Source organism: Oxyura jamaicensis, chromosome 1 (assembly GCF_011077185.1).
Source record: "Oxyura jamaicensis isolate SHBP4307 breed ruddy duck chromosome 1, BPBGC_Ojam_1.0, whole genome shotgun sequence".
Lineage (NCBI taxonomy): Eukaryota > Metazoa > Chordata > Aves > Anseriformes > Anatidae > Oxyura > Oxyura jamaicensis.
Window position 1 is genome coordinate 197685551 of NC_048893.1, and position 16251 is coordinate 197701801.

Here is a 16251-nt window from a genome sequence, read left to right on the forward strand (position 1 = left end):
AAAAGATTCTTTCTAGTATTATTTTCAGTCCTTCCTTCAGATGCTGAGATTCAGAATGCTTCAAGCAAAATATCCCTACAGGGAAAGGCCATTACCCATTCTGAAATACTCTGAACATGCAGGTATAATGAAAGGTTCCCTCAGGATAAATGAATCTCTATGCACCAACAGCCTGGGATGGGCTACTGCAAATCTTTTCAACCTTTACTCCCTCTCTGAAATTGCTTCTGTCTGTTCATATGCTGCTGATCTATAATCTGACATAATAAAACACACTCTTTTAGAACTCTCAAATTATTTTAGGAAGTATTATAATGCTGGAGATTGGATAGGGATATTTAGCAGTTTTACTTGTTGGGTTTTGCTAAGATTCAGAGCAGACTGCTACTGAACAATCATGACTGCCATCTGTTGTAACATTTGCTAAGTAAATAGGTATCCTCAGCACAGTTGAATATACCACCTGATGTGCATCTTACTAAACCTTCTCTTTTATTTTAATGGAGCAATCTGAATAAAGAGGATTATGGATATGAAGCTTTCCCCTCAACTTTTTCAGTTCACAGTGGTAACGCACTGCAAATGAGCAGCTAAAATTAATCTCTTATCTTTTACAGGGAAAATCTACCTTTCCCAGCCCTTAGTTGGCTTCCTGACCTTAAGTGCCCCTAGTATTATGGCAGAAGATCAAGATGTGTATGGGTCAGTTGCTGAAACTCTTAAAAAATTAAACTGCCACCCAGTTGTTAGGTGGTGTAGCTGTTCCCTTTTGGTAGTGAAACCCCAGGCAGACAGTTTAGTGAAGAACTGAATGAAGGAAGGGAGTTTCTGTAACAAAGTGGTTAGATCAGCAGGCATTAGTGGTATAGGGAGCTACAATTGAAATGTTAAGATCACTGTTTATGAGAAGAGAATGGGAATGGAAACATCAAGAGGACTGGCAGAAGGAGATTTATAAGAATGGCACGTATTGATAGCACCTAGATTCATCAGTAGGTTATCAAACAGAATAACTATGGGCAACTTCTCAGGACAGTGTAAACCCAAACTAAATCAAAGACTCAAGCCATTAAGAAATGATAGCAGGTGATAAAGACTAGATTGGAGTCTAGGACACTCAGACAAGGAGACAAAGGAGAAGAGAGTAAATCCAGATAGAGAGAAAAACCTAATCACAGTCATCTCCTTAGGACTACAAAAAGCACATAGTCAAGAAGGTTGGCAACCTAAGAAAGTGGTGTATGTGTGTGGTAAGGACTCCACAGCCACCCACCCTTGTACTTGGTCATCTCAGGGAATCTTAGCAAGCTCACCTTGCATGTCTTTTTGCTTGAACACTGAAAAGAAGTCTAGATGATTTTCGGTACATGGATATCACAGCCTGAGTGAAATCAGTTTGTTTTAAAATAAAATAACCTTCCCCTCTTATGAGGTCCTGCACTGCGCTTTATTAACAATTAAACAACCAAAAGTTGTTCCAGCAACTTTTCCTACAGCAGGGAAGATATTTAATTCAAGGACAAATAAAATCTTAGTCCTCTGTGAAGGAACAGCAGATGAACGTATGTAAAGTTAATGGGCAGAGTGAGAACGAAGCAAATGGAGTAGGAATTTAGGAAGTGGATACATGTAGAAAATGGGTAGATTTATGTAGATAGAGCAGATTTTACATTCCAAGTAAATATTTTATGAAAATATCATATCCATTTTTCTCAAGCTTTTCAGTAAGTTTGTTTGGATCGTTTGCTGCTTGTTCTGATTTTTCAGTGGACAGAGGACTCCATTCTTCAAATCCAATCATACTTCAAAATATATCTGCATATGTATATCACTGTAATTGTCACAAGAATTAAAGTTCAATCTGATTACTTGGATATTGTCTAATTTGAGTCAGCACAGCAGTACATCATCTACACTGTTATTTTTGCTGCAAATATACTTTAGTTGAATTGTATTATTGGTAATATTTCACAAGTATAGCTTACTTAGGTGGCATCAAACATTTTATTTTTGTAGCCTTCCACACTGTTTCATAAACTTTAATGGAGTACTTTGGCCAAGCTATGAAACAAACACAATGATCTGACAAATTGATGTTTCACACAAAATGAATTACAATAGTCACTTACAGTGAGTAATATCTGGTGGGCCATAAGGATCAGTCATATAAATGGTGGTGGGCTTTCCAACTTTCAGATACACTACATCTGATGTGTTCTTCAGTATCGCTACTGCCTCTTCATGGGTAACTTCTTCTAAACTGTAATTATTTACCTTAAAGGAGAAATCAGACAGGTTGAGTTAGGATGCAGCAACAGCCAATAATAATAATAATAATAATAATAATAATAATAATAACAATAATAATAATAATAAAAACAGACACTCTCACAGTTGTCATAATGTTGGAAAATCTGCTGTGGACAAAGAGCACTGAAGATACTGCAAGTGGTATACAGCAAGGTAGAAAATAAAGTTTTCTTAGCATATCCGTATTCAAAGACTAACTTACCAGTTCTGATAATGTCAGGAAACATAATGGGTTGAGAAGGTACCCAGTCTTGTCAGTAGATAAATACTTTGTGATATTTTGCTGACAGTATCATCATTAATGTAAAACTATATTTAATAGTAATTGAATAACTTAACACACCAGATCATTTACAGAAACCGCCTATATTATTTGGCCTACCAAGATTAACTGTCCCAATCCATGTCATAGCATGGATGGCTAGGACCTCCAATATTCTTAACACCCCAAATCTTTCCATCCATAATATGTCATTGATAGTTGGAATAATAAGAGATAAAAACTTATATGAAGAATGAGGGGCTGTCTGTGAGGTGCAGGAAATGGAAACACAAAACAAAACAAAACAAAACCAGTTTTGTGTGCAGGAAGGAGGTTTTGAGTGTGAAGGTTTATCAGTTTTCTGAAAGCATGAGACAGACATTGAAAAAATTAGGATGTAGCATTAGCTGTGTGCTCTATCCTAAAAGAAAAATACTTAACCAATAAGAGGATTAAATAGGGAAACAGTGACAACAAGCCTTGCCTATTTATGCTTTACTCCAAAAAAAAAAAAAAAAAATCAAAAGAAAAATGTCAGAAGGGGTATACAATTTATTCACACATAAATCCACTGTATCTACTGAATGTCAACAATAGGTTGTGCTCCTATCAACAGACTAGCGAATGGTCCCTACACCAAAAAGGATACAGCCTGAACAGAGAAGTCACAGGATAGAGAAAAGAAGGGTGTAGATTTAGCTTTGAGACGTGTGGTGTAAGGCACTAGAAAAAGCTTCATTTCAAGGTGAATGTCGTGTATGAAACATTTGACTGTGATTTAAAGCGCCATCCTTCAACTTTTACAGTTATTGCAAGGATTTCTTGTAAAGTTTATTCATGATGGAAGAAAAAGAAGCTCCTCAACTGTAGTGTAATATAGTACTGCAGTAAATCACAGAAGGGAACGCATACTTTCTAAGGAATTTAGTATCAGTAAATAATCAGAGACTTGACTGTGAGAGTAAGCTACTGGCAAAGGAATTAACTGGGTAATTGGTAACCAAAGAGAAATTCAGATACTATGAAAAATTGGAAGACTATTTGTACCCAGATGATTTCATCAACACCAAGAGATACTACTATTTAAAAATACTACTGGGTAGTATTGTCAAATATAAGGATTATGTTTAAATTTTGATCCTTTTACAATTCTCAGACTTGGTTTTAAGGTTAATTGAAAGAGGCAATGACAGGCTTATTATGACAATTTGACACAAAGAACTATGATACAACTTAACTGTCAGAAGAGAGTTACTAAGATGGTATGCTGTATTTTGACAGGTCTTCCATTTAAATAAAAAATCTGATTCCTACCTTCTATAAATTTCTCTCTCTTTTATTTAAGTACTTATTTTTGTTAGGAACAGCATTAACATACATTTGCACTTTTAATAAATAAATGTCTTTTAAATTACTAGGCTGGTAGGATGCTGAAGTCTAGCCTCTCATATATCTCTTATATATTTCAAAGCCACCTCAGATGCTGAAAATTCACATTTTGGTCAACACAACCATATAGTTACCCTTTATCTTCCCTCCTTTCCATGTCTGTGCATTATCACAGAATAGTTGAGGTTGGAAGAGACCGCCAGATTTCATCTGTTCCCACCCCTGCTCAAGCAGGGACACCCAGAGCAGGGTGCCCAGGACCAGGTCCAGGCAGCTTTTGAAGACCTCCAAGAAGAAAGATTCGACAACCACTCTTGGCAACCTATTATTATATACTGTTGTGTTTCATCTCAACTCTACAAGCTTTCTGAAGTAAAAGAAAATCTCACATAATAAACCTTCCACTATACTTCATATTAATAAAAGATGCTCCTTAATAAAAGATGCTTAATAAAAGATGCTCCTAGCCAAAAAAATAAAGGGACACAAAATAAAATATCATAGAAGTATCTGGATCTTGACAACTTGTACATTTTATTTTTATTTTTTCTCTGGGAATCTAGCTGATAAAAATCATGGTAAGGCTGTTTCCATCGCTACACACTTGGATATCACAGTTGTGCAACTGGAGGATAAATTACCACTTTAAAAACAGGAAATTTAGCATGATACATAGAAAATTTATACTTTCTATGACAGGTCTTACTTCTTCTCTATCTAACAATAACTTTACAGGACAAGTAGCTCATCAACTCTGTGTATAAGTTGTTCAAATTTTAAAGTTAAAATACAAATTAAAGACCAAGTAATTCTAAACTAAGAAGTAATGCCTGAGCAATTATGAACTATTCTTTATACACTTAAAGGTCTTAAAAATATTTGCAAAGTTCATATAATACCCCCTTTTTTCCTCTCATTTCTAGTACATATAAGCTTAAATGTGCAGAATATTGTAGAAAATGAGTATGCAGAGACAGAACTTGGTAGAAGTTGAAACAAGATAACATGAGTGAAATCAAGATACAAAGGAGAGCTTCAGAGAAGCTCCTTTATTCTAATATTTAGAGTAAGAAGACTGGATTCACTCAATGACTGAGACAACTAGGTTATCTTTGCTTTGTCAGTGGTAATATTTGCTTTAGTGTAATATTCTACATCTGATTCAGAAAGTGGATTTTCCTGAGCACCAGCACCTGAGCACCTGAATGAGCACCAGCAGCAAATCCAGAGAATACCTGCAGTCTGTCCACTGTAAATCTAGAACTGCTAATGGCCTTTTTTAAAACTCACCATAATTTAAAGAACTGTGTAAAGTGAATGTCTTTCCAATCCTGAAGCCCCATCATTTGTACTAAGGATGTAAATCTGCTTGTACTAACTAACATATAATCCCAAGGACTCCTAAATTAGTTGCATAACCGCTGAAGTCCATATAGAAAACAATGGGCCAGCTTCAGATGACTGTGTGCTACTCCCTCCGAAATTAGCTTGCTTAGATTTTAAGTGGGTATGGACTCAGTGTTCTGAAACACTAAAACAGATCTACTCTTTGCCAAGAAATGCAAGAGTTTGTGCTTCACAGAAAACAAATCTACTCTTTGAGTAGAGACTACTCTGCTTCTACAGGTACCTGAAAGGAGGCTGTAGCGAGGTGGGGGTTGGTCTATTCTCCCATGTGCCTGGTGACAGGACGAGGGGCAATGGGCTAAAGTTGCGCCAGGGGAGGTTTAGGTTGGATATTAGGAAAAACTTTACTGAACGGGTTGTTAGGCATTGGAATGGGCTGCTCAGGGAAGTGGTTGAGTCACCATCCCTGGAGGTCTTTAAAAGACGTTTAGATGTAGAGCTTAGGGATATGGTTTAGTGGAAGATTTGTTACTGTTAGGTCAGAGGTTGGACTTGGTGATCTTGGAGGTCTCTTCCAACCTAGACTATTCTGGGATTCTGTGATTCTGTGACTGAACTGACAGGCTTCAGGCATCAAGTGTATGCAGTGTGCAAGTGACACCAAATGATAGTGGATCATCATTTTTTTTTTTTTTTTTCATTTTTCCATCCCTTTTAAACTGATATGGGTAAAAAATAAATAACTAAATGAAGTGACCTAAGGCAATGAAGTGGTATGAAGATGATGCAATTGTGTAGGAAGAACTAGATAATGAGAGTACCATGAGAAGGAATTAAATGGGGAGCTTATAGCTATGGTACCATCCAAAAAATGATTCTAGCAAATCTACCTTTGAATGCTAGATACAGCATTGCAAGCCCAGAGTCAACAATAGTGTCAAACTAGCTTAGAGCCTAGCGCTGCATCAGAAGGGACATAGTCACCATACCCAGAGAGTTGCCTCTGTACCAACTTACTCCTCAACTCAGACTACTGCTCTGCCTTTGAGTCTAATGGGGTAATGTCTGTACTTCATTAACTGGCATAGCTGCCCAATGCTGCAACTACCTGAGCAAAGAATCATAGAACGGTTTAGGTTGGAAGGACCTTAAATCCCACCCAGATCCAACTGCCTGACATGGTCACAGACACCTCCCACAAGACCAGGTTGCTCAAAGCCCCATTCAAACTGTCCTTGAACATGGCCAGGGATGGGGCATCCGCAGCTTCTCTGGGTAATCTGTGCCAGTGCCTCACCACCCTCTGAGTGAAGAATTTCTTCCTAATATGTGTGCACTAGGAGTGATCTGAAATAACAGAGGGTCTGGATGATGTGAGATCTACTCTATACACATCTGAAGGGGGTTACTTTGGATTACACCTAGTCTGGCTCTTCCAGTAGAATGGAATGCCTATTAGCAGCTGCAATGACATGCTCATTTAGAATGCTTTCGGAGAGCATCTTCATAAAAAAACATTCAATTTGTTGCCTCAAAGACCAACCCACAAGACAGACAAAATGTTCTTAAAAAAGCACTTCTGATCTGAACGAAATGCTAACATAGATGCACCTTAAACTCAAATAATATTCTCTGATTACATTAACGCAAACGTGATCCTGCATCCACACATGATCTAAAATAAGAGATACCAGTAACTGATCCTGTAAGGCACAGATTGACAGTTCTAAATCACAATCCCATCACTTCCCTGTGAAACCACCAAGTGATAACATGATTTTTTCCAGCAGATAATTGGATGGGAAGCCTGAACTTCTGAAAAGGAAAGTGGCTTCTGTTTTTTTCCTTTTGTTTTCAGCAATAAAACAGAATCAAGTTAAATCTCTTGGTATGTGAGTAACATCACTTTTTCCTACAAATATAAATAGCCCTACAAAAGTATGATCTCTCTGACTGCATAGGCTTAGAAATAGACTAATGAATAATGCCTAAACATGTAAGGGTTTTTAGAATAGGAGACAAATTTTTGAGTACTTAATAAAATACTTATGAGATAAATATTACCTTAAATCTTCTAAATCTTGATATTTTTAGAGCTTTCCCTGAAAGAATATATTGCTTCTAACTATTAGCCTTGTTTTGTGCAAGGAAATACAGCTTTACAGTGAATTCTTTTATCTATTCTGTAGCCAAGCACTTCCAAAGTGAAATGATTGTTTCAGATTAAAAAAAAGGTAATTATCATCTGAGAGGTAACAACTTCTTAAATTGTTTTGCAGTTCTTCCTGATCATCATTATCAATGAGCTGGAGGATGTGAGGAGTGCACTCTTGTCAAGTTTGCAGAAGACATGTCACCTAGGGGGCTGGTCCATATACTCAAGCGCAGGACTGCCATCCTAGAAAGGCTGGAAGAAGTGTCCAACAGGAGCTTCGTGATATTCAATAGAGAGCCAAAGTCCTGCCCCTGGCACTCCCTAGCCCCCTTCAACAGCTATGTGGAACAGCCCTTGTGTCTCCTGGTGGACATCAAGCTGGGCATGAGCCATCTGTGTGTCCTGGCAGCAAAGAAGGTCACAGCATCCTGGGCTGAATGTGAACAAGCAGAACCAGGAGATGCAGGGAAGAGATTATTCCTCAGTAGTTGGTACTCACTAGACTGCAGCTAAACACTGCATTCAGATTTGCCCCGTCACCACACCCACGCCGTCATACATTGAATATCAACAAACCAAAGCAAGTTCGGGGGAGGGTTAGCAGGATAGCTGGGGCAGCCCAACCTGTGCCCTGTGAGGAGAAGCTGGGGGAGCTCGACTTGTTCAGCCTGATGAAGGGACAGCTCTGAGGACAACTAACACAAGCCTCCACTGGTCATGAAGACGGAGCTAAACTTTGCCGAGTGGCATGTGGCAATGGGAGAGACAACAGGCATAAGCAGAAACAAGAGAAGTTCAGAGAGAACAGGTTGTGCAAGCTCCATCCTTGAATGTTTTCAAGACTAAAATGGATATATTCATGAACAACCTCGTATGCCCCCATGGCTGACCCTACTTGAGCAGAAGGTTGAACTAGAACCCTCCCAATGTTCCTTCAACCTGAATTGTCATCGTAGCCTGTGATGCTCTGTACATGATTCCCTTTTGCTCCTGCACAGCACAAAGAGAAGAAGCCCAGCTGAGACTCTGACTATATTGCAGCTATATTCTCACTGCAAGTATTACCATCAGCAGAGCAGACACTACTATAGGCATGACCATCAGATTACAGTAAGGTAGAAGTTTCTTATTAGTTATCAGTCTTCAGGGCAGAGCTCTGGTCTGTTCATTTCACATATACCTACCAAAACCACTGAGTTGAGTTTTTGGCTGGAGCACTCTTATGTTTCCTCCAGTAATTTTACTATTGGGTAACTAAGAATTATCCTACATTGGAGAATTTCCATGTGGAAGTGCTTAGGATAATAAGCCACAAAAGCAGGCTCAGTGCCACAGAAACATAACTGCACAGATATGCCCTTGTATAGATTTCACAATAATCACAATGCTCAATATTTACATAATACAACTTGTGAGTGCTTAACACACTATTAGCAATCTGCATTTAATAACTGTAGGGACATCAAACTGTGAAATGCTCAGATGGCACCTCATTGTTTTACATTTCAATATTAGTTTTGATTTTGCAGCATCTCTTTTATTACATCTTAAATTTTAATGCATTTGATTTGCATGTTCTTTGGGATCTGAAAGCATTTTACCCAAACTTATCAGAACGTAGACACAAAAAAAGAAACTACCACCTCAGCAGCTGCTGAGAATTCCAGAAGGATGACAAATTCTAGTAAGTTTTACAGAGAAATGTTGGAAAAGAAAAAGATCAAGAAAGCAAGTACTACTGAGAAGAAAAACAATGAGGAAGTGTTCAAATATATAATAAATAAGGAATCAGTGAAGCAGCAATAGGACCATGCAGGTGACAAGGGTAATATTGGGTCGATAAAAGTGGTAACACTGCCAAAAGAAAGTAATTAATTCTTTCACTCACTTTTCACAAAGGAACATGAAGTAAATGCCATGAACTGACAGATACTACCCAGGGCAGAAGAGAAAAAATATTGAAGGTATTCCAGAAAACCCACAAGTTATAAAGAAATCAGGGTGTCTTGTCAGAGAGAACCAGAAAACACAGCTTTTCATCTCTATGAATTTTAGAAATAGGTTTTGGTCTTGTAGCTTTATCTCCAAAATGTAGCAGTTAAGAGCAAATTGATACTAGGACTTTCTTAAGCAACAGTGAAAAGCTTGGTCTGGAAGTATGGAACTATGTATGTTATGGAGAGCAATATTATGACTGACTTTTTTCCCCATTTTACATGCACTGATAAGAGGAGATGATGGTAAGTAATGAACTGGTGCAGAACAAAAGAAAGCAGTATGAAGATGTGACATCAAACATACTAAGAATGACTTCTGGTCATTTTCAGAGGTCAGATTCAGGAGTAAAAACTTGTCCCAGTGGAGAAACCTGTATATATCTGTATCTGACTGCAGTGAATCTTAGCTTAAGGACTGAGAAGAGATACTTAATAGGCAAATCCTACCAAAAAACAAACAAACAAACAAACAAAAAAAACACAACACAAAAATAGAAAAAGAATCAATTTCTACATTGAGATGTAGAAAATGGTTTTTCTACTGGTATTCATTGTAATTAAGTGATACTGTGAAGTATCACTTCACTTCAAGTGAATTGGAAGAAGTTAAGAGTAAGGTAACAAAAATTTGCAAATCACACAAAAACAAGAAGGAATTATCACCACAGAAAGAAGCAACAGCTGAATATAAGTAGATTTTCTATACGGTGCTAAAGAACAAAATAAGGAGCAACTTTGGCAAATATAAGAACACATTTCTATGGAAAAATGAACAAAAATGTCATTAAAGAGCAGGGACTTGAATTTCACTGTGCTGAAAACCTGAAAAGAAGAAATGTCAGAGAAATGTTAAGTTCTAGTTTCATTTTGCTAACATTATTTTGATCTTTAAGTTGTTTTATCTGTCTACTAGGGCTAATTAAAAAAAGCTAAAGTCACCAACACAGCAACCAAGTGCCTTTTATGTTGTGTTTAATGCCCTGAAAACGAATGGTCATCTTCATATGTGACTGGAACACAGTGTTCCCAGCCAAATAAAGAAAACTTCAGATATATTTCTGCAGACAGAAAAAAAGGTCACAGCAATTTTTCACTGCTTAGATATCATGTCACAAAACAGAGCTACTGCAGTACATTTTTTTTTCATGGCAATGACTGAAAATATATTTCTCTGCTTGCTGAAATCTATGCAAATGCATTGACATGAATACAACTTGACGTAGATTAACTTCTGCTGATTCATCAGGGTCAGGATTTCCCCCTTACAAAGAATTAAACAAACTCTGTGAGTGGGAAATAATTATCTACAGGGAACAATATACCTGCACTTCAAATATCAGAAAAAAATTCCCAAAGTGAGATCCATCAGAGAAATAAGAACACTTCCTCAAGGATAAAAGATAGAAAATATATCTTTTATAACATCTAAATGGAGCATCTACATGAAGCATTCATGCATATAGGAAAATATAAGTAATAGTCCACTGGCAATGGCTATGCTTGAGAGTTTTGTGGCATATTTTACATCTTATCACTTTCTTGAAATGGTCAGTAGAATCAGTTGTGCTGTAATCAAGTTTGTGTAACACCTTCCTTTAGAACTTTTGTGGTACATTTTGATCTATGTGCACAATGCATTTATTCTCTTCTTAGTTAAATGACTGTAACAGCAATACAACACACAAAATATCGGTTTCTCGGTATATATTTTTTTAACTGTAGTCTCAGAAATACATATAAATAATGGGAAAAAATGAATATGACAGAAATATAACTTAATTATTAGAGGAGTTGTAATGGTTACCTTCATTAAAATGTACAGTAAATAAAATTCCCTACATGAAACAACTTTCAGTCATATAAAATCCATTTTAAATTTGTCCTACTTACCATAAGAAGTCTATCTCCAACCTGCAACCTCCCATCTTTTTGTGCAGCTCCTCCATCGATAATCTTGGTGACATAAATGCTGTTGTCCCCAGGAATGTGTTGGTTTCCTACCCCTCCTGCGATACTGAAACCCAGACCTGGAGAAGATATAAAAAACAAAACATTATCAGTACATGAATAACACTAAGTAAGAGTGAAATTGTATAATTACAATATTTTTTAAAGAAATGAAAACAACATAACAGATATTTGAGGGGTCATATTCTTCACTTTTCCTTGGAAGTTGAGGGACTGAAATAAACCAAGGAAATTCCTTTCCACGTGCAATTATAGAAAGGTAGATGTAAAAATAATCAAACTAATGATAATTTTACACTAATGTCTTGTCCACACCAGGGGATAGTGCAACCTACATAAACAAGTTATGTCACAACTTAGTGGAAATTTCTGCTGACTAGTAATGAAACTCTGAAGCTTGAACTTCCTTTTAATAAATATTGGTATAAAATAAATCACAATCTATCAAAAAAAAAAAAAGAAAAGTATTCTTATTGACCACAGAATCTGAATAATACTGAGAGAGGTGTACTACAGATTTTGTAAGTTTCTGTAGTACCACATTGAAAGATCTGAGAAAATAAAAAATAAACAATGTAGATATTTTGATTCAATTCTGCTTTGTATATTTTTCCAGGACACAAATATCTGCAGCTATTCATATATAAAATCAGAATTGATAGTTCACATAAAACTTTTTCTCAGTGATCTGTGAAATTATTAGATGAAGACCCTAAGTGCCAAAATTTGGAGCAGCATCTACATCCTGATACGATTCAGGAAAAAGAAGGAAAAATAAATAGATGTTAGTATGAGAAAAAAATAAAAATAAAAATAAAAATACCCTTTTCCTACTTTTCCTATCGTCTGACACACTACATAAACAGACATATCATTGCTCTCACTTGTAATAACATTTTTATCTCTCAATCAGAGAAAAAACAGAAACTACTGTGCTCCATATCCATAAAAATCTACTTCATGAGGTTTATTTTTTATAGATCATATATCTACTGGGAACTTTCATCTGAACAAATAAGCTGTTACTGACAATAACCTGCTTTGATTATTGCTTGAACCAGGCATTTCTCTTTTAGCTGAATAGAAAAAAATAGTTGTATCTACATAGAGAATAATAACTAGTTTTATCTTTGAAATACATGGTGTTCAGTCATTCTTAAAACAAACATATTAGTAATAGCTTCAGCCTGAGAAGTGAAAATGCAGTAGAAAAATGAACTGCCTGGAACTTGGCATTTTATCGCAAACTCACCAGTGTGACTGCTTGTGCACTAAAACTTAAGTGATGGTATATTTAATACACACAGGCTTCTTTAGCAGCCGTATGAGTACAGAGATAAGCTTTTCGAGTGAATTAAGTCTCAAAAAAAAGTGATTTTTTTTCTCACACAATTTTAATTTGATCATTATTTTTAGCTTAAAAAAATGTGAGGTCAGATAACAATGGGCTACTTCATGGATACTGTCAAAACAGTAAATTACAAAAAGAAACCTCTGAAATTATATCTCAAATTGAATACTACTTAATTAAGATGACTATTAACAATACACATGAAGTTAATTCAGAAGTATGAGATAATTAAAATAAAGCTTTATTTAATTTCCAGCTAAAGCTGGTGATCAATGTTACTATTTATGTTCTACTGTTGGGACAACTACAAGGGTAAAAGGTTTACATAAAGGTATTCTAAGAAAACACCTAGAATTAAAATTTTATTTAAACCATTAGTTGTGGACTAGGAACAATGACTGAATGCTCCCTGGTGACAAAACTATCATCCTTTTGGAAAACAAAAACAAAAACAACAACAACAAAAAACCCTGCATGTTTCTATCAGTAAAATGAAGCTCCGAGAGTATTCCAGAATGATGATGACAGGCACAGGAAATGAGTGGGCAGCTCACTGCAGCTGGAGAGCTTTCTTCAGCTCCACTGCTCACCTACAGCATCACCATGGGAAGATTAGGTTATGGTATGCTTCAAAACTCTTCTCCCTCCTTTATTAAAAGTGCACACTTATAAAGGGCAAGGTCATTTCTGGCTGCTTAGCTGTACCGTATCTTTTGCTAAAGGGTTCCTAATTCATCTTTGTCCTGCTGCAGTATAAGCAAAGACCTACTTGATGCAGTGCTGGGAGGGGTGGTGGTGTTTTTTTTTTTACAGTTGTGGGAGTGTGGACACATACAGTGATGAAAGGAGTACCTTTTTCTGCTTGCTTTTTTGATGGACATAAAATGTGACTGCATGGGGCTGTATTGTGTTGGTAAGCAGGGTCTGCCTTTGGAATCCATATAATCAGTCTCATGTATGACAAGGTGTAAAAGAACAGGACAAGACATGAGAAAATACTTCAGGGGGAAGAGTAAGGGTGGATGGGAGAGCCAACTGAGGAAGAGAGAGTTTTCATGGCTTTTCTATCTATAATGATCTGGATCCATTGCGTAAGCATACTTGAATGTGTTAAAAGATCACTTCTTGGGAAAAATGTGGAATGGAATCATGGCAACATTTAATTTTACTGAAATTATTTTTGCTAATTGCCAGAAACACTAGGAAAGTATATTACAATAAATCTTTTGGGTAGGATTTATCTGGCCAAATGACATCAGACAACTATGCTAATCACTTATGATATCTTTATAATCACTGAAAATTCATTAAAGACTTTTAGAGGGTGATTCATCTAATCTCAAACAGACATCTGAAAGAGACAAGATGAATCACACTCTTGGTTTCTGAAAGGCTGGGGGCTGGATGTGGGAACAGGTGGGTGGGATGATCAGTGCTACACAGGTTCACAACCCGAGTTACATTCTCAGCTCCAATTATAATGAAGGTTTCTGCTTTGTTTTCAGACCTGAAAAAAGTTTGAGCATCTATGGTTTGGATCTCTCTTTTAACTGGCTATATCGGGTCAGTATTTCCAATTTTTACTCTATTGTAGAAATGGAGAATCATTCAAATTTAACGTAACAAAGGGAGCAAGATACGTTTTCTAAACTCAGCCATTTTAATTGCTCTGTTGAGTTTAAAAATCAAAATAGAATGTTTAAATGTAGAACCTTCTTCTGATTGACTTCTTGACTTTGGTCAGGAAGACTTTGCAATCAGAATATAGAAGAATTGGAGTCACTTTGAGGATTGTCCTTCATCTTACTTCCTATTTTCCTTATTTACTTTCTGCTTCACAGCAACATGTCTGCTTGGACAGAGAGCCCAATTTGCTCATAACAGGGAGTAAATGGAGAAAAAGAGAAGACTACTCCAGGAGGAGAAAGGGAAGAGAATTGGCTTTAATAGTGGTGTATGCATGTCCATGTCATATGGCTTCATTTAAAGCCACTGTAGGCACATACAAAATTGGTCAATGTATAAAATAGGCAAAATGAATCAAACTTTATTTCCTTCTATTTCCAGTGGGTAGGTGTTTGCAAAAATCATCCACCTTTAAGACCCGCAAGTGCAGGAGCTAGGTTTTTTTATTATTACTATTTATTTATTTATTTATTTATGATTAATCCAACAACAGGTGCTTTTATATGATAATAATAAAATCAATGTATAAGGTGCAGGGGATATGTCCACACTGTGAACATATCATTTTCCAGAGCAACCAGACAGGGAACCTAAAAGACCAATGACTGATAGATAATGTCAGCTTTTTAAAAAGAAATGAAGTTAAATGAAACTCTCACCAGTAACCCAAATGGGATTTTGTGCTTGCTACTGCCCTACACAGAGAAACATGTTTATTTAAAACTAGCAAACAGAAAGAGGATTTTAGAGGGCAAATTCAACATGAGTTCCACAGTCCTATCTGAGAAGCTCCAAATAATGGGGCAGCCAAAGATAATCAAATTTAGGTCACAAACTTTAAATGTAACTGAGATGTGTATGATTTACAAATATTTAACCAAAATAGTGTGCTCTAGAGACATAAAATGTGTAATTCTTAATTGCTGAATTCCTGGTTTTACCACAGCTTCCCTTATCACCAAGAGACAGACATGCTCAACACTGAATACCTTGATGAAGCCACAAAAAGCACAGGACTTCTAATAGAAATACTGGGTTACAAATTAATGAAATATGGACAGAAATGTGCATGTAAGAGCAAGAAGAAAGAATAAGGGTTAGAAAAATGTTGCCTATTGACAACATTCCTAGCAATAAAACTGAAAATGAGTCATTTCTGTCAAACCGGGAAGGTCTGGGCTCTATTAAGACCGCAGCACAGGTGTCTTGTCAGCAGAAGACCCTGTACCATAACATCAGGATGCTGGCAGCAAGGTTACAGCATGTTCCATATGCCATTCCCTTGCCTGAAAGCCCAATGGGAAAGCAGATAATTGCAATAAAGATGTGTGTTTGCTAAATGAAAAAAAATATAAAAAAAATAGGCAGTGAACAGCCGCTGTGCTTATAGATTATGGAGGCTGAAGAAAGCAATATTCTGAAGTAAAGGACCACCCCATAACAATGGTGGACTCTTAGTACAAAACATCTGTACTAAAATTAGTTGATGGTCACCAATCAAGAAAATGACAAGGGATGTAGTAAGGTTTCCTTGTCCCACGTCCTTTGTGAGAGTGAGCTAGGCCTCCTCAGCACAAGCATCCTAGGGCTTTTGATGTGGGTAAAAAGAAAAGTGAAAGAAATAGATGCTCCTGTAAGTAACTGGAAAAGGCAAATGGAGGCAACTCTTATCTTGCCACAAACCAGACACTTCTACAGCACCTGGTTGCAAAAATTAGAGCTCAGTGTTGAAATTACTTATTACTTGAAATTACTTTAAGCTTCTAGAGCCAACGTTTAGATGTCT

The 16251-nt window shown here is 36.6% G+C and overlaps 1 protein-coding gene across 25 annotated transcripts in view; it reads right to left on the reverse strand.

Moving 5' to 3' along the window:
- DLG2 (discs large MAGUK scaffold protein 2) overlaps positions 1-16251 on the reverse strand; it is a 1027745-nt gene that overhangs the window by 290904 nt on the left and 720590 nt on the right. For all 25 annotated transcript variants that reach the window (XM_035343430.1, XM_035343450.1, XM_035343455.1 and 22 more), the window contains 2 exons: positions 11351-11487; positions 2130-2274 (listed from right to left, as the gene is read on the reverse strand). In XM_035343430.1, the coding sequence (XP_035199321.1) occupies positions 2130-2274; positions 11351-11487 (282 nt within the window). The remainder of the gene's footprint in view (positions 1-2129; positions 2275-11350; positions 11488-16251) is intronic.